This window comes from Pseudonaja textilis, chromosome 15, assembly GCF_049901715.1.
Source record: "Pseudonaja textilis isolate UNSWEBS1 chromosome 15, rPseTex1.2, whole genome shotgun sequence".
In the NCBI taxonomy this organism is placed as follows: Eukaryota; Metazoa; Chordata; class Lepidosauria; order Squamata; family Elapidae; genus Pseudonaja; species Pseudonaja textilis.
The window spans coordinates 9,160,212-9,175,000 of NC_142004.1; the positions used below are offsets into that span (position 1 = coordinate 9,160,212).

General features: G+C 42.4%; 1 protein-coding gene across 2 annotated transcripts in view; it reads right to left on the minus strand.

The window, feature by feature from the left end:
• ADGRD1 (adhesion G protein-coupled receptor D1) overlaps positions 1–14,789 on the minus strand; it is a 128,941-nt gene that overhangs the window by 46,411 nt on the left and 67,741 nt on the right. For both annotated transcript variants that reach the window (XM_087913451.1, XM_026716229.2), the window contains 2 exons: positions 7,043–7,146; positions 3,605–3,716 (listed from right to left, as the gene is read on the minus strand). In XM_087913451.1, coding sequence (XP_087769577.1) covers positions 3,605–3,716; positions 7,043–7,146 — 216 coding nt within the window. The remainder of the gene's footprint in view (positions 1–3,604; positions 3,717–7,042; positions 7,147–14,789) is intronic.

Consider the following 14,789-nt stretch of genomic DNA (forward strand, 5'->3'; position numbering starts at 1 on the left):
CCTACGCCGCTGGGATTTTTTGATGACATTTTGGGAGGTCAACCAAGGTTAACTAAATCCTTCCATCTGCTCTAAGCTTCCTGGAGCTATAGTCTATCTGTAATTGTGAAGATGTTATTTGATCAACCAACTTCCAGACAGGGACAATGAGATGCTCCTTCTGAGGTCTATTCACATCAGTCCTAAATCAAGAGAATAACTGATCTAAACCGTAGAAGATGCCCATCTATCTATAGGAATAAGATCCCAGCGGTATGGATTTCTCATGTAGGCTTGGGTATTCATCTCTCATGTAGACTTGGGTGTTTCCTTGTATTCACTTGGGCTGAGAAAGGCTAATCTAGATCGAGAGTTTGGAAATTAAAATCTCCCAGATGTGGCTGAACCTCAAGCTATCCATGGCAACATGATTAGTAGGAGATTTGGTAGCCAAACAATATCTAGAGGTTCATATATTTCTCCTCTCCTCATCTAAACCATTTACAGGAAGGTCCAGGGTTAAGTTAAAGTAGCCACTATCTCAATCCATACATTTAACTTGTTAGAACCGAAGGAAGATATCCAGAAACTAGACAGGACAATGGAAGTAACTGAGTTGAGGGTGAGGTTCAATTTGGTTGGCAGATCACAGGGTAAATCACAGATCATGGGTAATTCTCCAGAACCATAAAAAAAAGGAAGGAAGGATGCATACAATTGCAATAAAATTGCACAATCTAAACAAAAGACAACTACGATCAACCTCACAGAGATTTTTCTTTTTATGCAAAACACTTCCAAACTATATATCGAAATGGAACAACGCAAATGTAAGGCTGGGGGAAAGAGCAACTAAGATGATTAAGGGCCTGGAGACATATGAAGAACATTTGCAGGAATTAAGCATTGTCAGTCTAGAGAAAAGAAGGAATATGGAAGACATGGTGGCAATATTCCAGTATTTGAGGGGCTGCCACAAAGAAGAGGGGGTCAATTTATTTTCCAAATCACTAGAAGGCAAGACAAGAAGCAACAGATGGAAACTAATCAAGGAGAGAAGCAACCTGGAATTCAGGAGAAATTTCCTAAATGTGAGGACAATTAACCAGTGGAACAGCTTGCCTCCAGAAGTTGTGGATGCTCCAAGACCGGAAGTTTTTAAGAAAAAAGTGGATGGCTATTTGTCTGAAATGCCATAGGCAGGGGTGGGATACGACAAGGTTAACTACCGGTTCGGGATTTACGAGCTTCCCTGCACGCTGGGAGCTGCGTGCCTGTAAATCGTCATCAGCAGGCTGCATGCAGAGAAGCATCCTTTGAAACAGCCCTCTTTTCCTGCTTTTTTAACTGCAGCTGTGCCTCATTCGACAGCTGAAGTTGAAAAATCAGGAAATAAAGATCAGGTAAGAGCCCAGGTGGGCAAAAACCTCAGCAGACATAGAACCGGTTCTATGTCTGCTGCTCTTCAGAGTTACTGGTTCTACACAGGTGGACAGAACTGGTAGAAACCCACCCCTGGCTATCGAGTTTCCTGCTGGAGCAGAAGTTTGGACCTCAAGACTTCCAAGATCTCTTCCAACTCTGTTATTTATTCTATAGACATCTGGGATCCCCATTGTGAAAGAAACATGGATTACTCATTCGCTGAATACAAGCCATTTACTTACTTCCCCACCCCCTTAACTGGCAAAATGCACAACAGCACCCCATAAAAATAATAAGAATTTCAGAGCACCGCAGGGGGGAAAAATGGCAACCTCTCTACGCCCTCCTTTCAAAGTGATGGATAGAGAAAATTTTGCTGCTATTATTACTTTATCTATTTTGTTCCCCTAGGACCTGGGGGTTGTGGGGAGAAGAACTTGCCAAACTGTCAGCTCCATTTCAATAAACTGGAACCAGATAGAAGGTTAGGTTGAAGGAATGAAGTCGGTTTTGTGTTTTGTAAGTGGGAGTTTGAGCCTGTTTTGTCAACGTTCACACATAGGCAAGGGGAAACCCCAGGAAATGTTTAAAAAAAGAATAATATCCCAAATACAATTTCTTCTTCATGTTTTATTGTCTCTTTGCTGTGCTGGGTTTTTTGTTTTTCCCTCCCTCCCAGAGAAATAAAGGGAGTCCGCATTTGACCAAATGCCAGGACAATTTCTGATGAAAACACATGATTATCATTACGGTTATTAATAGTATTAATTATCGCGTTAAACAACGACCGCTGTGCCGTGATTAATCCCTGCCTTTATTTTTCAATGGAAATCAAAGGGAAAACACAAACATTTGTCACATTTACCATGTGCCAATGCCTGTCGAACAAATGTGAAACGAATAACCTCCTTATTTAAATGCCACCGGGATTATATGCCTGTCAGCATGGTGGCTGCCATTTAATAACGCGGTGACAAATTGTCTAAAAATAAAGGAGGGTTTGCTTCAAAAGGCCGGGGGCCTATATTTCAAACGAGTAAGGAGTGCAGAATTGGGTGGCAATGCAGGAATGCTCAGTTTAGGCAAAAAATTGGGTGGAAGAGATAAATATTTGGCTAGGTCCTGAGACATTTCTCAGCCGAGCTGTGTGCTCTTCTCCTGTGAAAAGAAGGACTAGAGGGGACAGGATAGCAGTCTTCCCACATTTGAGGGGCTGCCACAAGAATAGAGGGAGTCAAGCTATTCTCCAAACAGCAGAAGGCCAGACAAGGAACAATGGATGGCACAACTAATCAAAGAGAAAAACAACCTGGAATTAAGGAGAAACTCCCTAACAGTGAGAACAATCAACCAGTGGAACAACTTGCCTCCAGAAGTTGCAAATACTCCACAGTGGAAGTTTTTAAGAAGAGAGTGGACAACCATTTGGCTGGGATGGTATAAGATGTCCTGCCTAAGCAGATAGTTGGATTAGAAGACCTTCAAGATCCTTTCCAACTCTTCTCTTCTCTTCTCTTCTCTTCTCTTCTCTTCTCTTCTTCTATCTTCTCTTCTCTTCTCTTCTCTTCTCTTCTCTTCTCTTCTCTTCTCTTCTCTTCTCTTCTCTTCTCTCCTCTCCTCTCCTCTCCTCTCCTATTCTAAAAACACCATTGCTACATTCACAAAACACTCATGCTCTGCACATCAGTGGGGCGTAGTGCCATTGACCTATTTTCCAAAACACCTGAAGGGAGAACTAGAAGTAATGGATGGAAACTAATCAAGGGGAGAAGCAACTTAGAACTAAGGAGGAATTTCCTGACAGTGAGAACAATTCAATCAGTTGAACAAATTGCTTCCAGAAGTTGTGAATGCTCCAACACTGGAAGTTTTTAAGAAGAGATTGGACAGCCATTTGTCTGAAGTGGTGTAGGGTTTTCTGCCTATGCAGGGGGTTGGACTAGAAGACCTCCAAGTCTCTTCCAACTCTGTTATTCTATGTTCTACAATTAGCTGGATAAATTAACATAAATTATGATAACTTGTGAGTGCTCCATCACTGGAAGTTTTTAAGAAGAGACTGGACAGCCACTTGTCTGGAATGGTAGAAAAATCTCCTGCTCGAGCAGGGGGTTAGACTAGAAGACCTCCAAGGTCCTTCCAATATTCTGCTCTTCTCTTCCATTGAAGGCCAAATCAGAGGAATATCCGTTTCACTCACCGTCCCAGGGTCAAACTGGAAGCTGATAAGGAGCAAGATCTGAGCCACCAAGACAGCAAAGGAAAGGTTGGCATGGATGTGATAACGCTGATTGCGGATGGTACTGACGGAGCTGGTGGGGGGAAAGAGGCACATCTATTAGTATTCTGAAAATTAAAATATTGGGTTGCGGTGTTCAGGGAGTGCTCTGAAAATGAAAATATTTCAGTAGAGTGCTGGGAGTTGAAGTCCACCCATCTTAAAGTTGAAGAGGTGGAGAAACACTTGTCTACAGAAACAATGGAGTATCTGCTGTCATTCACCTGAGAGGACCACCAAGATGAATTCCATTCTACATATCCAATTGCCCATCACTTTCTACATCAAAAGCTATGACAACTCTCTGTGTCTCTCTCTGTCTCTCTCTCTCTCTCTCTCTCTGTGTGTGTGTGTGTCTCTCTCTCTCTGTCTCTCTCTTTGTCTCTCTGTCTCTGTTTCTCTCCCTGTTTCTCTCTCTCTCTCTGTTTCTCTCTCTGTCTCTTTGTCTCTGTCTCTCTCTGTTTCTGTGTGTGTGTGTGTCTCTGTCTCTCTCTGTCTCTCTCTCTGTCTCTGTTTCTCTCTCTGTCTCTCTCTGTGCCTCTCTCTGTCTCTGTCTCTCTGTGTGTCTCTCTGTCTCTCTCTGTCTCTCTCTGTCTCTGTTTCTCTCTCTGTCTCTTTGTCTCTCTCTGTCTCTGTCTCTCTCTCTCTGTCTCTCTCTCTCTCTGTCTCTCTCTGTGTGTTTCTCTCTCTCTCTCTGTCTCTGTCTCTCTGTCTCTGTCTCCATTTCTCTCCCTGTTTCTCTCTCTGTGTGTGTGTGTCTCTCTCTGACTCTCTCTGTGTGTCTCTCTCTGTGTGTTTCTCTCTCTCTCTCTGCCTCTCTCTCTCTCTGTCTCTCTGCCTCTCTCTCTGTCTGTCTCTGTTTCTCTCTGTCTCTTTGTCTCTCTCTGACTCTGTCTCTCTCTCTCTGTCTCTCTCTACCTCTGTCTTTGTCTCTCTGTTTCTCTCTCTCTGTCTCTGTTTCTCTCTCTCTCTCTCTCTTCTTAATTGTCTTAGCCCTCCAGTTTGGAAAGGTTACCAAATTAGGTTTTAATTAGGGTGGTAATTTCCTGAGGCCAACTCTACTTGGCACCCATGCAATGAACTTTTGCAATATTAACTGGATTCCGCTACTTTTTAAAGCCTTTTGATAGACACAGCCTCCCTGCAGGCTCACACAACGTTCAGCAAAGTTGGAAAAAAAAAACTGGGCCCATCTCCCCTCCTTTCCCAAAATGCTTCTGGGTTTAATAAAACTAATTAAAACCAAACGACAATGCTGAAAGGTTGTTGTGTTCCACATAAGGAAGCAGAATAAATTCCAAAAATTGGCACTCGCCTCCAACAAGGGAAGACAGGAAAGGAAATATGAATATCTTCCCATTTGTTTTGGGGTCTTTTTTTACCCTAATCTGAGGGTTCCTGGTGTTTTCCAGGCTCAGAGAGCACCAAGGACCCCTTCTTTTAACCCTGCGCTGCAAATAATTCTCCTCTATTGGTATCCACACACACACACACCCCAACCTTTGGGGCTTTCAATCAGCGTGCATCTCTTATGGAGAATCAGCCCAAGTGGTTTTCATGTTAATATGTTTGGGTCTGATCCCCTTCAGATGCGTAAGCGTGAGTAACTTGCTGGACAAGGCAAAATTAAATTAAACATTAAACAAGTTAAAAATTAAACAAGGATCAAATTAAACGAGCAAGATTGATGGAAAAGGCCATTTGCATACTCAGTCGAAATCTGGCACTTCGTAAATACCTCATTGTCACATTCTCTACCTTGAAGTGATTTCGCTATATATATGGAAATAAGAAAAATATATTACTAGCCTCCCCAAAGCACAGTTAAATTGGCATTCCGGAAGACCAAGCAAATATTTCTCAGAGAACCATCGAAGCTGAGGATAATCATAAGCCTTGTTATTTGCGACGTTTGGGGGAATTAAACGAAGTCTCCTTGGAAGGGCCCAGGTCGTTTGAATAAAGGATCTGGTCTGATCCATGGATCCAACACCATTGACGAGATTGATGGCATTGGGTTTGGAGAAAAGGCTCAACGGTGTGGGTTTCCATTCAGATTTCTGAATCGAAGCGTAAGGAGATGTTTCTGCACCCCTGAAGCAGTGGTGGGAGTCAAAAAAATTTTTTTTACTACTGGTTCTGTGGGTGTGGCTTGGTGGGAAGTGTAGGAGTAGGAGTCTCAAATCCTGAGGGTGGAGTCAAGAGAGAGATTAACTTAGAATCCCTGCATAGCCACAAGTGAACTAAATCCAACCTCCCTTGAATTCTGTTGAATTCTTTATCTAACTCCAAGCATGTTCTGATCCTTAGCTGAAAAGATTCATGTGCCTAGGCTTTTAGCAGTGAATCAATTTAACTATTCCTTTATGTGTGAACCTGGCTTTTTGGGCATGACAAGATGGGTTTCTCACACAGGTGCTTAATTTGTCTCTCCCACAAAGCATTTTTTTTTTTTGCACTCAAATCCAAAGCATGGCACAACTATCTACAATAACATTCTTAATCTTACTTCTGCCAATCACAGACCCTCCTACTCATCTCACCACTGGTCCCTTCCTCATTTCAACATCTTGGTTGGGTAAATAAATTTCTGCTATCTTCTCCAACAGGCTCACTCAAGATGCTTTAGGACTACAAATAGAGGTGGTATTCAGCAGGTTCTGACCAGTTCTGGAGAACCGGTAACAGAAATTTGGAGTAGTTCAGAGAACCGCCAAATGCCACTTCTGACTGGCCTTGCCCCTCGCTCCCCCCCAATCTATTCTCTGCCTTCCAAGTCCCAGCTGATCATCTGGGTCTTCTTTGGTTGCCCTGCACAGGAGAACAGAGCTGGAAAGCAGGTTAGTGGGGAGAGAATGGGGATTTTGCAGTATCCTTCCCCGGTCACGCCCACCAAGCCACCCCATGCCCATCAAGCCATGTCCACAGAACTGGAAGTAAAAAAATTTAAATCTCACCACTGACTACAAATCCTGAGTTTTTCTGCAAGTTTTGGACCTATAGGTCTCAGGATTTCGTGGGAACCCACTATGGGGAATGTCACGCTTCTGTAAATACCCTGAGAATAAAAGACAAGGAAATAGCCTGCTATGTTTAAAAGCTTCCCTCTTCCAAGAAATTAAAGTAATTTACACCAAACTCAACTGTGTGTTACTAATATATGGGTGGCATCTAATTAAAGGAGGTTTAAGGAATTAATAATCTTTTTATGAAACGCTCGGCACCTAAAAGCATTCAGTCCAGTGGCCTGAAAATGAAGTTGTGGAGTTTTTGAGGTAGTTTTTTCTTCTTCTTCCAACCAACTATCTATATTTCCAGACTGATATTGGTTCAGCGGGAAGGAAACTTAAAATTACTCACGATAGAATTGCAAACGTGACCAGCGTGATAGTCAAGCAGAAAATGGAAATGGAACATCCAGCGTAACTGATAGAAGACAATGCCACCTTGTGTCCGTTAGTTAGCTGTACAAAGAAAGAAAGAAAAATGAGAAATTATATTTAATGATCCCTTACCGTCGTCTCCTAACTGGGTTATTTACAAAAAAAATACATCCAGCTCACATGTGAAATGTTTTTAAAATTAGAACATTTTTTAAAAAAAACAAAACCCCAAGAACTAGTCCAAGGAACTAAGCAGAGCCAATCCATTTGACAGGCGAACATCTCAACCATCTGTTAGCTATCAAGAGTTATGACAACAAGAAAATAAACTTTTGCTTTAAATGAGTTGAAGACATTTTCTAGAATCCATACAGGTTTTGTTTGGGCTTTTTGTTAAAAAAAAAAAGTGTAACTGTCCCCTATTTGTAAATTAAACCATGGATTGTTCTTACAAGAGGGCTGTGAATGGATGGGTTCAGGGCCATCAAGTCAACGTTGACTCCCAGAGACCGCATGGATAGATTTTATTCCTGGAGGACCTGTTCCCAGTTGGTCCTTCAGATCTTCCAGTTGTGTGTGGATGTCTGGCTCTCGTTTATTTAATGAGAATTACGAAGGTTGTGTTTTCGTTTTTATCTTGGTTGGAAACTTCTTTGGAAGAAAAGAACATGTGGAAGAGTGATGTCCTTCATGCCTCAGGCAGGACTAGAACTCATAGGCTCCTGGTGATTGGCCCTAAGTCACCCAGGTTGTTTTTATGCCTAAAGTGGGACTAGAACTCACCATCTCCTGATGATTGGCACAGAGTCACCCAGCTAGCTTTCACACCTCAGGCAGGACTAGAACTCAGTGTCTCCTGGTGATTGTCCCAAAGTTACCCAGCTGTCTTTCGTGCCTCAGGCAGGACTAGAACTCACTGTCTCCTGGTGATTGGCCCACAGTCACCAAGCTGTCTTTCGTGCCTAAGGCAGGACTAGAACTCACTGTTTCCAGGTCTCTCGGCCAGCACCTTAACCACTACACCAAACTGGCTGTACATTTGCACTTCCACACACTTCAAAACACCATTTTAGGATCAAATTCCAAGCCTTGCACTACCATAGCACTAATCTTTCAGATGAATGCACTTCTACCGAATCAAAAACCTACAAAGCTGCCATATTTTGTTTAAAAGCTGCCTTTTATGGCCCAATTTACACGGTCCCATTGTAGGGGCACTGAGTTTGAAAGCAAAGCGAATTTGCTTGAAGTTATTTTTAATTAATGATGAAATAGAAGAGCATTTATGCAACATTTCTATAGGGGAGGAAAGCTCAGTTATTATTCTCCATAATTAGCTCTGGAGCAGTTTCTCAAAAATGCAGGTGACCCCAACATTCCCAGGAATATTGACTAGCTAGTTGCATATCAATCTATATACATATATATATAAGCGAAATACCACTCAACGCATCATCACAAAATCTCCAGAACCATAAAGCCTACAGACTTGAAATTTGGCACCTATGTTCCTCTTGGTTTCTAGGGGCTCCCTAAGAAATGATTTTTCAAAATGACCATCAGAGCTATTAGTATTTTCTATATTGTTATTATTAATACACTCTGATGCCAAGGAGTTCTACTCCCCCTCCCCACCTGAAAAGAAATCTCTTCCAAATGCAAAACACAAGCAGCGGAGAGGAGTCTCAGTTTCAGGTTTAGTTTCAGAGCACCAAGGAGCTTTAGTACAGAACTGTTGAGCTAAGCTGCGCCCAGGCTCCTTGCTGTCTCCTTGCTCACACAGGAAATATCCTTTCAGTTTCCAAACTGAAAGAAAGCCCTCAACTTTCTCACACACTGACGGGACTCTAGCCAGATGTATATCGATGGATGCTGTTAGGCAGCGGCAGAATTTTTCCCCCTTTATTTTCCTCCCCCAAAACTAAGCCCAACCACATCGTTTCGTAGCGAAGTATGTACATAAATATGCATTTGCCTGCTCTCGGCTGCCCAGCAGAAATTCATTGTGTAGCCTCCAGAATTCGTAGCATCACAAAATCAAGGTCTTTGTCTGCGCTTTGTTTAACCTTCCCCGACGCTTTCCTGATTGACTGTTCATTCAAGGTTTTTACTCCTGGGGAGGAAAAAAAAAATCTAATTTCCCCTTCAGATGGAAAATAGCTTTGCCCAGCAAACACATCTGCAAATCAAGGGTTGTATCAAAAGGCAGAACCATGTACGTGAGATGAAATATCCGGCGGCAAGGATGGGGGAAATCCAACATTTGTTTAATTGCCCCACCGCTTTGAGTTACAAGGACGGCCTTTGGGAAAGGGTTTCTCCGGAATTGATGATTCTGTGTGAAAGACTGGATGGCAGGACAAATAAGAAGGAAATATGCAGGGGGATCCTCGACTTAATGACTGCAACAGAGCCCAACATTTGGGTTGCCAAGCGAGACGTTTGTGACGTGGGTTTTGACCCACTTTGCAACCTTTCTCGCCACCTTATCCTTAAGTGAATTGCCGCAGTAGTGAAGTTAGGAGCACGGCCGTTCAATGAATCGGGCTTTGCTTGTCAGAAGAACGCAAAAGGGAATCACGTGACCTCCGGATTCTACAAACCGTCATAAATATGAATCAGTGGCCAAGCGTCTGAATGTTGACTCTGGGGGATTCCGCAAGGGTGAAAACTGATTGTAAGTCCCTTTTTTTTCCGTGCCGTTGTAGCTTTGAATGGTCACTAAACCAATTGATACAAGGTAAGGAATACCTGCAAACCCACTGGAGAAAAAATAGCATCCTTGGGAATTTAAATGTATTCTCTTGTTCATTTTTGGTGCCATCCAGAGAGTTTTGCACTTTTTCAAATACTTTGAGCAAACATGATGAATCCCTTTGAAAGGGACTCAACCTATTTCCCAAAGCAGCAGAGGGCAGGACAAGAAACAATGGGTGGAAACTAAGAGAAGCAACCTGGAATTAAGGAGAAACTTCCTAATAGTGAGAACAATTAACCAGTGGAACGACTTGCCACCTGAAGTTGTGGGTGCTGCATCACTGGAGGTTTTTTAAGAAGAGACTGGATAACCATTTGTTTGAAATGGTATAGGATTTCCTGCCTAAGCAGGGGGTTAGACTAGAAGACCTCCAAGGTCCCTTCCAGCTCTATTCTGATTGAAAGCATTTTTTTTTTGAAAGACCGGTGTTTTGTGATAGGGGCACCATCACCAAACAAACAAGATAGGAGCCGTTCAAACCTCACCCCATGCTGATTTATCACGAGGCTAATAGGGCCAATTCTGGTATTGAATCTAAATGCCATATGGCCACAAAATGTTCCAACGCCGGTATATTTAGTCTTCCAAAATAAGAACTGCCATTCCATGGGATTTGCTCTGTGGCCAAGGCGAAGGCGAGATGCTAAAATCTTCCATATGCTTCGTTTTTGACTCCCCGTTGAAATCTCTCCCTTGAAATATGGCCATTGGCTGCCTCTGTAAATAAGTCAATACCCACTAAAGGTGCGATTAGGATTATTTATTTATTACGTCTGCTCTTTATGGAGGTATCCCGAAGAAAGTTTATGTCCAAATTAATTTATGTATCACATAAACGAGTAATTAAATTACATTAGTGGTGATGTGCAAAGCTTGCAAACTCAGCATCCCTACAAGTTATTTCATCAAGGACTTAATATGCAGAATAATTCAGATCTGGGTGAAAATGCCAGCATTTGCTTAGCCGGAATATTTCTAGCTTAGAACTGAACCGGGCGTCCTTGATAACTTGGTTGTTTTCTTGCAGATGTTGTGTTACCCAAGTAGATATCACCATCGTTGTGTGATGAATGGCTAAGGGAAGCACGCATGTTCAGCCTAATGAAGAGAAGTTTTAGGAGTGACATGATAGCTGTCTTCCAAAACTTGAAGGGCCGTCACCAGTAAGAGGGAGTGAATTTATTCTCCAAATCACCTGAGGACAGGACAAGAAGCAATGGGTGGAAACTTGTCAGAGGAAGATCCTACCTGGAACTAAAGGGACATTTCCTGACAGTAAGAACAATGAAGCAATGGAACAGCTTGGCTCCTGGAGTTGTAGGTGCTCCATCACTAGAAGTTTCTGAGAAAAGATTGGACAACCATTTGTCTGGGATGGTATAAAGCTTCCTACCTTGGGCAGTGGGTTGGATTAGAAAACCTCCAAGGTTCCTTCCAGCCCCATCGTTCTATGTTCAGCACCGGAAAGGAGTTGGGCTTGCTTGAAACCCTGAAGATGTTACCTAGTTGGGTGATGAAATGTCTACAAGAAAGGGACCAAGCTCAGAAAGCACCAAGGACCCCACAAGTGAAGTATGTTGGGTGAATGCAACTGAGTTTTGGCCACAAAACCTAAGCATCATTTAACATGTGATGCAGCCTTGGTAGGAGGTGGTTTTTTTACTCCTTCAGCTTCATCTAATATTCCTGTTGCAGAAGACTTTAAAGCCATTGCGACTACAACGCATAAGTTGGAAGCCTTCCAGTTCTGAAATCTTTGAGTTTCCTTTCCCCTCACTTTTTTCAGTTCCCAAATCTCCTATTAATCTTGTTGTTGAATTCCACTAGTTTATAAATGTCAACGTTTGCTGGCATTGTTGTGTGCCTGCTTTTTTTTTTTATCCCAGCAAACTACAAGATAAAATGATTGGGTAAACCCTAGAATAAACTTAATCTATTAAACAAGAAACAAACGAAAGCCAGATTAATTCTGCCAAGAAACTAGGGGGAAAAAAATAAACCGCAGTCCTAACCCAAAATTTATTGCAACTCGGGCCAAATAGAACTTTTGCCAGAGTGGGAAGTTCATTTCATGTTTTCCCTACATAAAGTTTATAGCTTTATTACTTCTAAGCCACCAGTCCTTAGAAAACCTAATACCTGCCTCTCTGGGATAGAATTCATGGTGAACCACGTTTTTTGATGTGGAATTTGTCTTTGAAATATTTTTTTAAAGTGGAAATCACTTAAAGCAACAGGAATTGGTTTCATTTTTTAATTTCTTTTTGGGAAAATGAGAGAGGGAGCAGAGAGCTAAAATGTTCTGAATAACGGCACCGAGTCATCAAACTTTCCTAGCCTTTGTGATTGGCACTCTCCGAGTTTAACAGCTTGGTGTGTGCAGAACTCCAGGCATGCAGTGCAGAGTCTGCTTTTCCTGGCACAAATATATTTTCCCCCTTTGATGGTGAAAAATTCCAAAAAGCGGAAGATAAATTTATCTTGCCTGAAAAGTAAATCAATGACTATAAAATGAACTTGTTAAGAAGAGAAAGAAAGTAGGTGATATTTGGGTTTATGGAGGGGGGAAAGGGAGAAAAAGCAGGAAAAAAAGGAATCTTTGTGAATAAAACAAATTTGAGGAACTATGCAAATATTGGCAAGGGGTCTCATTGCATTAGAACAATCTGTGCAGAGAAAACACACACTCAGGGCAAATATTTGTATGCAAAACCGTTTTGTGGAGAAAGCTATCTCTTATAAACGCTTGCAGCTTTTCCCAGTTAATCGTAATTGTAAACTTTCTTCTTCTTAGCACAGCCAATCGACACCAGGATCGTTGGCAAGCAAGACGTGGAGATGGATTCCCATTTGCTTAGATGATACAAGGCAGATATATGATCATGCCAAGGTTTGTGTCATCGGTCTAATGGTTGGATCCAGCCGGATTAATTAGGTCCCTTGCCAAAAGCAAGAATGGTACCACCCATTGTTGAGTGGGAACAGCCAAGGCTGCCATGTGGGTTGAGGGTTGGGATCTTAGCAGGAGTCTCTGAGATCCCATGGAACTTCTTCATCCAATCTTTTTTCATTGCCAGAAAGGCTTTAAAAATTGTTAACCTTATTTTGTGAAGCGTCTTCCCTGGCAACGTTGATCTGTTAACTAGGGCATACAAGACCTTTGCCAGACCAATTCCTGAATACAGCTTGTCCGCCTGGAACCCATACTGTATATTGGACATTAACACAATTGAACGGGTTCAGAGGTATTTCCCGAGAAAAGTCCTCCCCTCCTCCACTCTCCATAGAATTCCCCATGTCTCCAGCTTGAAATTTTGGGCCTGGACAATCTGGAACTGCACTGCCTGCAGTCCAATCTAAGTATAGTACACAGAATTGTCTGCTACAACGTCTTGCCTGTCAACGACTTCTTCACCCTCAATCACAATCATACACGGGAAAACAACCGATACAAACTCAAGGTAAACCACTCCAAACTCGATTGCAGAAAATATGACTTCAGCAACAGGTTGGTCAACGCCGGGAACGCCCTACCCGACTCCATTGTCACAGCCTTGAACCCTTGCAGCTCCAACCTCAAACTGTCTACTGTGGATCTCACCCCGTTCCTAAGAGGTCTTTAAAGGGGGTGTGCATAAGTGCACCCAGCATGCCTACAGTCCCTGTCCCCATTGATGTGTATTTACTCCCTTTGTTCTTGTTTATGTTCATACTTACGCTTGTTATCTTGTACATGTTTGACAAACAAATAAATAAAATGTAATTTTTTTAAAAAAAGAAAAATCCCACTGAGCAGTGGTACTCCTGCTGTTCAGCCAAGTTGCGGCTGGAAACTACGCCCTATTCTTGTGAGAAATAAATTTGTGTATTTATTCATCTCTTTACTTTATTGTCATTGCATCTCGTACAACAAAATCAAACATCATCTTCAATGCACTTCATGACCATGATGAAAAAAAACACAAACATCCTTCACCCTCCACACATTGAATCTAAAACTCCTGATACCTCACCAACACTGCACTATGCTAAATCTCAATTTTGTAAAGGACTTTGAAGAGACTGACTGAATTTCAGCCATACATAAGGATGTTAAAATGCCACATTCGTGAAAATGATATGCAAAATAACAAAACAGCACGGAGGAATTACATTATTTTTTTTTCTTTGAGGTGGTTTAAGATGGACAGACCAGAGGGACAGACAGATGGAAGGAAGTAGTATAGTTCCATCACAACTAATTTCAACATGCACCCTGACATCCCGTGCACAGATAAAAGAGGCGGCCCTTGTGTTGTGATGGTGGGGCCAGGAACTTCTGCAGATATTCCTTAGGAAACAATCTGTCTGGGTCTCCTATGTTGGAGCATGTGTTGGCTTGAATTTCAAGACCAAGGAGTTCTAGTTTTGGGGCTCCACAATCAACTTTCCTGGTAGAAGGTCATCCAGCAGTTCCACCTGTCAGGGATCCGGCGATTGCCCTAATTAAATCATGAGCCTCGAGCCAAGCTTCAAAAAGATTCAAAAGATTTCTTAGGAGCAACATGCCGGCATTAACCTAAATTAAGCCAACATAAAACATTCGTACGCCTATTTTTGAGTTGCCACCACCTCAAAAGAACACCACACAACTAGCCACCATTGTTTAGGAAGAGCCCAGCTTCTAAGTCTTGATATTAAACTAAGCCTGTTGGTAACCTACTAAGATTTTTTTTTTAGAGAAAGTCTAGATCAGGGGTGTCAAACTTGATTTCATTAAGGGCTTCGTCAGGGTCGTGTTTGACCTCAGGGGGCTGGGGTGAGTGTGGCCAGGGTGGGCATGGCCAGCTCAACATCACTCATGTCGGGGACACCTGTGGTCTCAGCAGGGTCAGCTTTCGTTCCCACGGGAAGAAACACCTCCTAGCCTAAACAACTCTCTTTATCTCCACTCCTCCCTGCTTAGGAATGTGGCAAGCCCAAAACC